General features: G+C 33.0%; 1 protein-coding gene across 5 annotated transcripts in view; it reads right to left on the reverse strand.

The window, feature by feature from the left end:
* Nucleotides 1-13,311, reverse strand: part of Lrba (LPS responsive beige-like anchor protein) — a 504,118-nt gene that overhangs the window by 309,864 nt on the left and 180,943 nt on the right. For all 5 annotated transcript variants that reach the window (XM_048424832.3, XM_048424835.3, XM_048424834.3 and 2 more), the window contains exon 37: nt 702-868. In XM_048424832.3, coding sequence (XP_048280789.1) covers nt 702-868 — 167 coding nt within the window. The remainder of the gene's footprint in view (nt 1-701; nt 869-13,311) is intronic.

A 13,311-nucleotide genomic window follows, 5' to 3' on the forward strand; every position in this document is an offset into this window, starting at 1 on the left:
TTCTACAGCCTTGTTGACACAACACACAGTGTGGGGGAGGGAGGCCAACAACTGCAGATGTTAGAAGACATCAACAACCACCGGCCCAATGTTCAAGGCCTTTAGCGGTCGTTATCCCACATGACACCAACTGGAGTAGGACTGAAAAGAACCAAACAGACATGGTTCCTATCATACATCCGGGTATATTACTTTCCAAGAGTTGACCACACTTGAAAACAAGTTATATACTGTGTCTATGTTACTGAACACTTGCAAATAATCTTACAAAGGCCTTCAATTCAAACTTTTTTGAGTTCATTTTAAAAAAAAATGTCAAAATTATTTACAGGAAAAGTTCTAAAATAGATTCTCTTTCTATAAGATACATATGTTAAATATACAATAATTTTAGAAATAATATATTTCAGGAGATTCCATGAAGTGAAATAATAAAATAACATTTTATTTTTGTTTGCCTAACCAATCCTTTTAAGAAGAATAAGTATGAACAAATTCTCTTTAAGAATAATTTGAAAGAAGTAGTACCTAAAAAGATCTGTAAAGATACACATACAGATGAACTCTTCCTATGAGATAAATTCAAAGTAAAGACATAAAAGAATTCCACTCTTCATTTAGCCTTCTTTACATTTCAGATCATTTATTTAAACCTAGGCCACCTACAGAGGACCAGGGACTGACCCTGAAGGCTTTCCTACCTCACTGCAGAACTTCCCCATGCTCCATGCTTGTCTGTGAGAAGGTTGATAATTTTCTGTATTAACTGAGTTGCTGTCACATGGTCTCGGTATTTAGCTGCTCTTATCAAATGATCACACATCTTCTCTTCTTCACGTTTGTCTGCAGAATATTGAGCACACAATGACTGGAAGGGGGAGAAAAAGACTTAATTAATTAACTATAAATGTCTGGATAAAAAAACAAAAATGTATCATGAAACAATTTTTAGAATGAATCAAACCAACCAAAACTTTAATGCTAAATTTGTAATGATCATTAAACATTATTTTAGTTTTCTAAAGTCAGTAATAAGAAACACTCCAGCTTTTAACAGTTAAACAGAGACATTAGCAGTAATAAACAGCAAATATGTGAAAGCTGGGTTCTGCATTACAGCCAGAGTAATGTGAGGTTGCAGAGGTCTTTAGATCAAATAGAGAAAATACTGCTAAAAAATAAATTTGGAGACATTATATTAGATAATGGTGAGTTTACATTCACTCAAATGCCCTGAAAAATTTTCAAACAAGAGAATACAAGATCAATTCACATGTTAAAATGATCATGACAGATTCAGGAGAGTGGGTTGTAATGAGACAAGTTATAAAGATACTGCTAAGGCTGGGATGAGAAGTTTGGGGATTGTTGTTGTTGTTGCTGTTATGTTTTGTTGGTTTTTTTTTTTAAGCTTAGACTAGTCATCACAGTAACTTCTCAAAACTTTGAAAAAGAAATATTTGGTCTCTTAAATTCTACCTATAAAATAAACCTTCAGCAAAAGAATCACCTAGAAGATTAAAAATGCAGAATTAAGTCCCATCCCCAAAATACTAAGGTAGTATTTGGACTTTCATCTTCCCCAGGTAATGGCATGTACATCAAAGTTTAAGAAATAATATCTTAGCAATTTTCTAAAATATCTTAGGGTTCTTTATTCTTTAGCAATAATGGGCACACTGCTAGTTTCCAAATGCTTTCCTTTTCTTTTTTAAGAGTTCTGCCAGTTCTGGTGTCACATTGATGATGCTTTTGTGATCATGATTAGAGGCATGAGCACTGGTGCAAACCTGACCCTCTACAGGGTCTACCAACTCATGGCCTGAACTTCCAAATTAAAGTATATGCACACATACACATACACACCCTCTGGGAAGTAGACTGGATTTGATTGCTGTTGTTACTTTACATATTACACATATACATTGTGGTTACCTGCCTCTCCTGTTAGATGCATAGTAGAAGTATGGATAGACTGTAGGCTATGTAGTCTATGTAGTCTATGCAACTCTCACCAAAACTCCAGCAACACAGAAGGGTCCTGATTGTCCTAAACCACTCAGGGGTAATATACATCATACTGACTAAATAGGCCAGATCTCCCAATGCAATTATTGTATGAGGTAGAAAATAAAAATTTGTGTAGATAGTACGCTCCTCCTGCTCAGTATACATAAGAGTGAGTACACAGGTCTAGAAGCAGTGAACACTCTGTATTCTACAGGGCAAGGAGGGGGATAGTCTGAAAATAAAGCCAAAACTTAAACACAGTAGAACTATAGCAACTGCAGGGGAAAAATTGTGTTTAATCCAAACACAATTTAACCTACTACTTATGGAATCATAAACTTCTAGGACATTTGAATCCTTTAAAAATGACCTAATGAAGGGAAAAGGAGAAATATTGGGGAGGGAGATTTAAGGTGGGGAGGGTAGAAGGGGTGAGGGAGAAATACCTAACATTAAAGATGCATGAAAACTACCATAAGATATATGAGTTGACTTAGAGTTAATTCTGCAAAGTCATAAAGTACTAAATAAAAAGCAGGTAAATTGTTAGTCATGCATGTGTTGCCTGGAGACCTCCAAAACGACACAGACCCATGGTACTGAACTTAATATTAAGGTCCTATTGCTGAAAACACTGCCCACTTTGATCACATGGCATAGAGAAAACAAGCTGGTACTAACCAGAAAGGTTCCTTTCCACTGGCTAACTTTCATAGTAACAAAAGGTGCTATAGGTACGGAGAGACAAAAGTCATCAACAGACTTATTCATCTTGAATTACAATAAAGTCAAACATGACGAGACATGTCTAGTGATGTAATAGAGTCACAAATGGGATTGAGGAAGAACCATTTTCTGATTGGATCTAAGTACTGTGCCGCAAGAGGAAACTCATTCCTGATAATGTAAATCTTGCTTAGAAACCAAGTTCGGGGGAGCTCACAGGCCCCACCGGTGAACCCACTTCTATTAGTCTGCTAAATGGGTTAGTATCAAACTACCCTCTGAATTCATATCTTATACTTAAAGCAGACCAGGTCTTAGACCTCAGAGAAGCTTCTTTGTGCAGTAGACAGTGGTTAATGCAGAAACTTACATCTGATCAATGGGTGGAGAATGAGTGTCAGTAGACTGTATAACCACAAGTCATATCACGCCCACCTGAACCCAAGTCTCAGGACCATTAGCAAAAAAATAAATAAATAAAAGAGGAAAAACTAGAAGAGACAGTTCTATAGTCGTGTGCATAAAGAAAAAAATGTGCCATTTTATAAGGAATCAAAGACTGAATCTAACAATGAATAATTTTGAGGAGGGTAAGTTATTCATGAGAGGGAAGAAAATAAACCTATAAAGCAAAAGCAGAAAAAAAGAAAATAAGAAGCAATACATTTGACACAAGAAAAAAATATAGGTCGAAGTATTTTTCAGTAATTATTCAAATTGAAAGAAACTGTAGAATTCAGAGTGAAAAAAAAGAAAAATATCACTATGAATCAAAATAAACCAGATTATCATCTAGCTAATGTTTCTTGATTGTGTTGGCCAATTCCTTAATTCCTCTGTTTTTAAAGCCTTAAACTTCTTTTTCAGGCTTAAAATTGCTAAATGAGAGGATTAGTTTAATTCCAAGAATTAACGCTCAAGAACAAGTTTGAATGCTTAGCCATAAAGAGGTCATCTATATCATTCCCTCAAAGGCTTAGTGAGCATCAAGGAAGAAAGCAGAAAGAACACGAGAACCAGATGAAGGAGCAGAGAGAGGGCTCTGGGAACCTGTTCTCTAGGCTGACAGGGCTGTTAGCTCTGAATTCAGCAGCTATGGTGTCCTGGGCAAGACTATGTCCTTCAAGATCTAGTCATACCGGGACAAATTCACAAGATCGAACCCTTCCCTAAGGATTAACAAGCAACTATGATTGATAGAAGAGGGAAAGATGTTTTTCTTCTGTGGTGTGGCCATTGAAAAGATGCCCGGGTCTGAAACAACATCCCCATCAAGTCCACTGGGAGAGAGAGCAGCAGGCAAGACATGAAAGAGGGACAAACTCGGAAGAGGAAGAAAAATTCAAATATTCTGGGCAATCTGCAGGGGGAGGAGGGATCCTACACATCACTTGAGGAAAACTCAAAAGCTTGCTTTCATTTGATTTTACCATAGGCAGAATTTCCTGCTTCACAACACTCTAGTTTTAGACTTTAAATGTCATATAAACTAGGTATAAATATCACAACATAATTATAAAAATATATGACTGTGAAAACAATAATTAGCTTAGGAACAAAATATTCAGGTTTAATTAACTACTGCTAAAAATTGAAATGCATTACTATACAATTAATAAAATATTAAAATCATATAAAAACACGTTATGTTATAGAAGTGCTGATATAGAGAGTATAAGACATAGTAGAAAGTAGGCTAGAGAAAATCAAATATAAATATCACATTTTATGTCTGTTGAAGGGCTGTGATGAAGAAGTCACAGGAGGGGGCACTTATGAAAATTTGATTTGAAAAAACATGGAAAAATATTTTTTAAATATCAGAATGGACAGCAGAGTAAGTAAAAAGGGGTGTTATTTCATTGTTGCAACTGTTATTTTGACAGTGGTATTTTCAAAGATCCACACAGGAGCTAAGAAGCTAACCTACAGATAAAGGAACAGTGTAAGGGTACAGATATCTTTATATATATTGTATTCTAAATTACCCACTACATCCCTAATATGCTTTTTCTAACTTTATCTGAGAGGAAATACAAATTATTGGTGGAAATTAGAGAAATCAATGATCACTATATTCCTATAAACATTGCATATCTTCATATTAAACACTACTATAAGTGCCTTACTTGTAACAAAACCTTAATAAAGAGACTATTTCAACTTTTTATAAATAGTTGAATAATAAACATTTGCCAGCCGACCAAAGTTTGCTGAAAAGGCATTTCTAAAAACAAGGACTCAAGGTAAGCTGAATAGTAAAATGGTTTAAAGTGTTCCTTAATGGGTCTTTCTTTACAATTTAAAAGGCAACTTTTCATATCTGACATAAAATCTATAGATATAAATCACATTAAAGGACCATTCTTTTCTGATTATCAATCTTTGTCTCCTTGTAGAACATTACAGTCACATCTGACCTTAAAATGTGATAAAAGGAAACAAAATAAGAATGTTTCTAAAACATAATGAACTTGTCTCCATTCTTAAAAATATTTTAATAGTATAAATTGAGGATGTTCTCATCAAATACCAATAATAATTTTTATTATTCAGTCAGGTACATATGAGGAATATTGGAGTGGCACACATATACTGGAGGAAAATACGTATCTATTTCAAGGCTGAATGGAGGTTCCTGTGAGACTCCATCCCAAAAGTTCAATTGACAATGGAATTTGGGACATAAAAAATAAAGGGTAGCTCTAAAATTCTCCTTCAGTATTATTTCTAGGCAGAACATTTAATTTCACATTACCTCTGCTTTTCTGGACTTAAAAGTCACATAAAATAAATAATATAACATCACAACGATAGTACAAAAGTATCTGAATGCTAAAACAAAAGAAATTGCCTTGAAAGGAAATAATTCAATTTGCATTTGAAAACTATTAAAGAAATTTGGCATTCATTACTGTAGAAATGATAAAGAAAAATAAAATAAACTTGCTTCTTAGAATTAATTTATTTATAACACTAAGTTATAATGGAATAAGAAAATGACTTAACACTGACCACTCAACGTAAGTTCCTACACTGGCTCTCTAGCTGAAGAAGCAGAGACAATACTAAATTTAATTTTTTCATGTAGACTGCATGATTCTATCCTATTTCACTATTTGCCCTTTGCATGGAAGTTGAAAGAAAAGTAACCTGGTAATCGAACAGCTTATTCTGATTTCCTCCTGGCACTGAAGGACTTTCTCTCATGGCACTAACAAGTTTTGTTCATGGCTCTCGCTCATGAAATCCTTGTACATTTATTACAATTTCATCAAATATTCCATTCTTACCATCCATTTCCCACATCATGTATTATCATCAATTAGACTTATCCTTCAATATTTCACAGCTGATTCAACTCTTTATTCAAAATCTGAGCACACGTCACTTCAAGGGTGATCTTCACCTACACAGTAACCATCCAACACTGAACTATAAAAGCTGAGCTAACCACCCTCATCATACACATTTTCTATATTCAGTAACATGTGGCATCAATTTTCCTCATTTAACAACCCACTTATTTCATTCTAGAGAAAGATTTCTATTAGTTCAAAATTAAGAGTTTGGAATAATTTGATAACTTCTTATGAACAATGACTAGTATTTTTTTCTAGAAGAATTTTTATAGTAGAAATACATTTATATATTCTACTTTCAACCCCCAAAAGTACACGATGGCCAAAAAACTCAAAACATGTTTTTCGTGTGGTACTGAGTTGAAACACATGCTAGGCAAGCGCTCTACTATAGGGTTCCCCCTCCAGCACAAGACTACATTTTATTACCTAGAATACATAACCTATAATTCAGTCATACCACATAATACCCTTATGTCTGTCTATGTGCCCTATATTCTAGACAAACGCAGATTACATTCAAAGTATTTCCTTAAAGTTTTATGTGAATAAGAAAAACCATTGAGTTTCTTTAAAATTAAAAAAAAAGTCTATTAGGAGCTAATGAGATGGCTCACATTTATTCTTGTAAAGGTGCTTGTCAACAAACCTGACAACCGGCATACATCTCAAGGACCCACATGATAGAAGAAGAAAGCCAACTTCCACAAGTTGTCTTCTAACTGTAACACTCCAATTCACATGCACAAATAAATTAATTTGATTTTTAAAAGTCTATTCAGAAGACTAGAATATGAAGAGCAAGTTATGAGAGAAGAAGTTATACAGAAAATGAACTAGAAATACTGATTATTTTGATTCACTATGTAAGGTGAAAGAATATGCTTTTAGAAAGCTCCCATATAACTGACATTAAGAAACTCACCAGATTAACTTACAAATCAATAAAAATTCATAAGAAAAATTAGAAAAAAAATAAGATCAGCTACTGGAGAACTTAAAGAAACAATCAGCCTTAAAATATGAGAAAAGCAGAGAATTTGGATCAGTAATCGAAATGTCCATTAAAAATAAGTGGCCTAATCTATTAAAAATAATAAAGAGAAAATTAATAAAAATACCACCTTGTTCTCTAATGACAGTTGCAACATCATTATTGCGTGTACCCAGAGTGTTCAGGAACTAGAGAAGAGAAAAGTCTACAAACTATTAATATCAAAACTGGAGCGCCAGGCCTAATGGCTTGGGCCTGTATTCCCAGCACCGTAGAAACAGAAGCTGGGGTGCTGCTGGAGGGCTGTGCCAGCTGGGATTCTTGGTGAGTCCCAGACCACTTAGGGCTACACAGAAGTCCCCAATTTAAAAACAAGAACAACAAAGAAAAAACAAAGGAGGAACAGCTCAAGACATTCTACACAAGTTAGAAAATTTCCTACAAACATTAAAAGGAAAGGAAGAGGAGAGGGGAAGGGTGGAGGAGAGACTGAGATTTAGAGCCATGGTCATCTTAAAGCTGAAGAGCTCTAACAGCTGTAAAGAAGACGGCTCACACACACTGCCTTTTAACACCAAGCAAGTCAGCTAAACTAAGGACGTCAAACTTACAAGGTTTCAAGCACTAGATTTCTAGAATAACATGTTTTATTTGAACTAATTTATCAGGGCAGCTAATTTATCAGATTATTAAAAAACAAAAACACAAGAACTTTTAAATTTTTGAAACCAAAACTCTCTCAAAACATATCAGAATCATTTTTCTAGTTTAGTATTGTATGAAAACAATATAAATGAAGTGCTTTCATAATTTAGTGTTTAATATTTAAATATTAAAAAAATTGCCTTTTGACAGAAAACAGAGCAATGATAGTTAAAAGAAAAGAAGAACAGGTTATGACCATTGTTTTCTACAGTTGGTGGATTTAGAGAATTTCATTCCATATAAGAATATACAGTTCTACCTTTTCCATTTTAAGAGCTACACACAGATTATTGGAATTTTAACTAAGGAAGCATGGCTTCTGCCAAACAGTTTAAGAATGTTACTTCTCAATTGTTTCAAAATCACTTCTACTATAAATTCACTGAAAACTGTTGAAAAGGAAAACCGAATAAAGTTCAACAAATGAAGAAGTTGCTCAATTATTTACTTTTGGAGGTCTTTATGTGTTATCATTCAACCCAGATTTAAAGTCTGATTAAAAAAATTAATGCTATCTACAGAAACGTTAGGCTCAGGAAAAAGACTAAGAAAAATGAAAGCTTCAAAACCTCAACAGCAAACAAAAGTCAACCAATGATAATGTGTGACAGCCACCTTTAATTCTGAAGTGATTTCTCTGTCATGCAACGCCTCAGAGTATTGATTTCTCTCAGCAGGAAAAAGTCTAAGCCAATGAAGCAGATATAGCACCATCCCCCATTCCCAGCCCACGCCATAATAGCATTCAAGGTTAAAACAGGCAGGACACTTATCAAAGTATCTCTCCCATTTCTTCTTTTAATGGACTAAGTGCAATGTGTCCTGGGGCCTTATCTCTACAAACTGCAGTCCCCAATAATATTAAATGATTTAAAGATTAACACAGGTTTAAAACATTTAGGTTTCTCATAATAAGAGCTTGTTTTAAAATGCCTTACATATATTTGTAAAAAAAAGTCAACACAAGCAGGCTGAAGTTTGTACATACTTTCCAATGTATATACAAAACTGTTTTATTACTTACTAGAGTACTAATTAATATTTTTTTAAACCACCAAATTTTAGATAAATGCCCAAACACTATACAAAAAGGCAAGATATGTCCATTAACACTGCCAGCAATACATCATCTATTTAGTAAACTAAGTAAAAACTGTATGGTTCAATAAAACTAAAAAATTAAACAATAAATAAGACTGAATTTTTAAGAAACTTAAAAATAATAATGTGATTTTTAAAACATACAACACAATGGTCATTTATTTAACTTAGTAAGATCTCATGGTTAAATGGGTAAATAAATTACAACTACAAATGGGTGACTCATAGCTAACTACAAAACAAAAGCAGTTCAAAAGAAGCAGAATGGAAAGTAATTGACTCAGCTTTATAAATAACCATTATTAAATCAGTACTTAAAAGCACATTATCTATAGCCAGATTGTTTGAGTTCAAATTTCAGATTTGAAATCTTCAAAATTGAACAAGTTATACAAAAATCCCGTATCTCGGCTGACTCATCTAAAACAGTAGATAATTTAACAAGATTTTTCAGGAGGACTAAATAATAGAAACCAAATGTTGAGAACATTGTCTGTATGAAATAACAGCTTCATACATTCACTCTATGTTCATTTTGCTGTTACCAGAACACGAAGTCACCAGTCCTTTTCTTTCAGCCTCTCAATGCAATTGAGTAAACAATCACAGTTTTACAATAGGAGATAAAAATAACTATATCAAAGTTCCTCAGAGAGAGATATAGTATATAGAAAAAGGGAGGAAACCTTATGAATCAGAGAGAGTTAAAAAATAAACAAGTTTTCACCAAGAAGCAAGTACTCAAGATCAAACAAGTAAAATAAAAAAAAATAAAACAGCAAGAAGGAGAGGAAAAACTCATGGTGGAAAATAAGACATGTAATCACATGCTTAGTGACTCATGCTATAGTTCTAGTAATCTGGAGGCCAACCTGGGCTAACAGTTGATTCCAGGCCAGTGTAGTCTGTACAGCTCGATCTTGTCCCAAACATCCTGCCTATTAAATAGCAGCCAAAGTTCTCCCATTTAAAATACACTCTATTTTCCTTGAGTAAATATTTTACCAATTTCCTTCTAAATAGTCCCCAAAAGTTTGAATAAATTATTTACTATGAAATGATAACTGAATTTGTGTAACTAACTACAAACTATTTATTATACTACTGTAAGTTCTTCGATTCTTATTGACATGTATTAATAATAGACATTTCCACTGGGGGAGATCGAATCTGAAGGCTGCTCTATTGGCATTTCCCTAATGGCTATGGATGTTGAATACTTTTCCATATGTTTAGGATGGAAGGGGGTAATCTTTACATACTGATGGTAAAAATGTAAATTGGTGCAGACACTATGAAAAAGTATAGAATTTTCATATAAAACTGAAAATAGAACTACTATTTGAACAATTCATACTACTGTTGTGCATTTAAAAAAGACTCTAACTGTGTATACCACATAAATTCTTGCATATCTGTGTGTACTGCTGCAGTGTTCACAGTAGCCAAAACACTGAATGAACACACACATACACACACAGGCACGAAAGCACACACACAACCTACAAAACATAAAACTAGAAATCATAATATACATAAAAAAATCATTCGTACAAATTCCAAATAACACAGTATGGGACAAAATCTGAGATAGTGATGTAGGTGCGTCTTCTTTCTATGTGTTGTTTTCATTGATTAATTAATAAAGAAACTGCTTGGCCTGATAGGTCAGAACATAGGTAGGCGAGGTAGACAGAACAGAATTTTGGGAGGAAGAAGGCAATGTCAGGCAGATGCCATGAAGCTCAGGTGGAGATGGACGTGGGTTAGAATCTTCCTGGTAAGCATTTTCAAGAAGGCAAGAGTATCTGAAAAGCGAGTAAGAAAATACAAGCATGGTGGCACATATTTGTAAGTAAAGCACTCATGAGGCTGAGGCAAGAAGATTATCTTGACTTTAAGGTCAGCATGAGTTACAAAATGAAACCTTCTCCTAAGACAAATAAGTCAAAAAAATTACAAACAAGATACATTCACATACAGAGAGAGAATTACAATGTATCATTTATACTATAATTTAACTAATAGATGAAAATCAAATGAGAAATTTAACTTAGTAACAATGAAAATTAAAATAATGTAATAGGTAATGAATAGAAAACATTTAACACTCAATCAATAATTATTTAGTTCAGAATTAATTTTTTTCTTTAAACTTGAGACACACTTAAAAGAACACAAAAAGTTAATCAAAATATACAAACTAAGCATATATTTGAGAGCTGGTTTAAATAATCTACAGACATGAATTAAAATAAAATGCCAAGATAATTGAAATAGAAAATGACATTTCTAATTTACTATCTAAAGTTCAGTCTACACTAAATATAAGTACCAGATGAGGAATAAATCAATGACCTCTACAGAAACTCACATTGTAGGAGAGAATTGAACTATCTTATCCAATAGTACATGGTTAATTTTGGTAAATCAAGACTAAATTCCAGCATAAATAGTCCTGAATTTCTGCTTTCTATAATACATCAGAGACTACAATAACAATTTTAGTACTCGTATAAATATGATTTCTTGTTCTCTCATAACATAAATGCTACAAAATAAAAGCCTGTGCATCAAAAGGAGGTTTATAGCAAAATTTGATAAACTTTCACCATTGTATCAAAAGCAGTATTTAATCCACAAAAAAATCTAAGCCTATACTACAAAATCAATATTTGAACTGCCAAATTATATGTTTGGCAATTAATTTTGATAAAAATTAAAATTCTACATATGAAAATTTTGAGTCCTCAAAAGATACTGATCTTAAATTATACATTTAATTATGGAAACAATTATTCATTTGCCTATTCTGTATTAAGAATTTCCTATGTTCTAGTCCTACATTGGATGCTGAAATTAGTCTGAAGAGTATAAAAAAAACATTATTTTGAATAGATATCAGCAATCACAGAACACTTATTAAATGATTAAAATATATATATATTTTAATATATATATAAGTAATATATAAAAGGTGTCCAGAAAACAATAAAATCTGCAATCTAAAACCGTAGTGTGTATAGGAAAAGAAGTAACAATGACAAGCAGTCAGACTGCAGCTACTTCTCGCATGAGACACTGAGAAGAGCCATGGCCTGGAAAGCCACAAGCATTACACAGAACACACTCCAGCAAGCAGCAAGCACCTTCAAAATTACATGCAAGATTTTAAGGAGACATTTGTGTGTCACAAGGTTATGGTCTCAAATTACAAAACAGTTTACATATTATAATCCCATTTTTATTTATACAAAAAAGCATATATAAAGTATACATATGGTAGACATGCGCATAAAACATTAAAAGACTAAGACCTAAACTCTCTCATAGAGCATGAAAGGGGAAAGATGTCAGAGTGTTCTCTATCCACATCACTTCCTATTAAAAAGCTCTTTGTCCTTATCTGAGTTTTTGTTTTCCTTACCTGAATTTTGGAGTTTTTGTTTTGTTTTGTTTTTTGTTAGAGCTTCCAAGGTTAACCTTACAAGAAGCATTTAGATTTTTTCTTTTTCTTTTTCTTTTTTTCTTTTTTTTTTTTTTGATACAGGGTTTCTTTGTGTAACAGTCCCAGGATGTACTGGAACTTGCTTTGTAGACCAGGCTGGACTTCAACTACAGAGATCCACCATCCTCTGCAACGTGAGTACTGGGATTAAAGGCATGTGCCCACTGAGTTTTACTTTTTAATTTTAATTTTTAATTTAATTTTATTTATCTAATAATCATAAATAAACCAACAAAACAGATTTAGAGATCTGAAACAAATAAAGGCAGCAGGGAGCACACCTATACACATCTCTCAGACAACTATAACCAAATCAACCACAATATAAGTACAAGTTGTTTATATTTGGATATTGCTCTGCATGAGAGAGCATAACTTGTAACGATCAAGCGAGACTTGCTTAGTGAGACACATCAAATGGAATGCATCAGTCCATGAAACTTACTTAACTCTGTTGATTTACTTCATCAATAATGACAAAATTTCTTTTCCATGACCAAAAATCATATTTACACTAAAAGACTTTAGTATTGATTGAAGATATAGTTAAGCCAAAATCAGAATCACCTGATATTAAAAAAAGATCTTATTTTAACAAACTAATGTAAAAAATAAAATAGAGCTAGCTACATGGGGAAAAGCAAGACAAACTCAAAGAATCTATCACACATTTATGAATAGAAATTTGATGGAAATTTTAAAATTAAAAAAAGTGAAGACAATACTGACTTATTTCTCTCAAATCTCCCGCATTTAAAAACACAAAATCTGTTATGCTTTTAACTAAGTCAGTAAACATTTAAAATAAGGAATATATTCCCAAATTTTAAATTATTTTACTTCTTCTAAACTAATAAAAGGGTTAAAAAACAAAAACACAGTGAATTTAATTTTTATACCAAGAA

This window comes from Myodes glareolus, chromosome 20 (genome assembly GCF_982192425.1).
Source record: "Myodes glareolus chromosome 20, mMyoGla1.1, whole genome shotgun sequence".
Lineage (NCBI taxonomy): Eukaryota > Metazoa > Chordata > Mammalia > Rodentia > Cricetidae > Myodes > Myodes glareolus.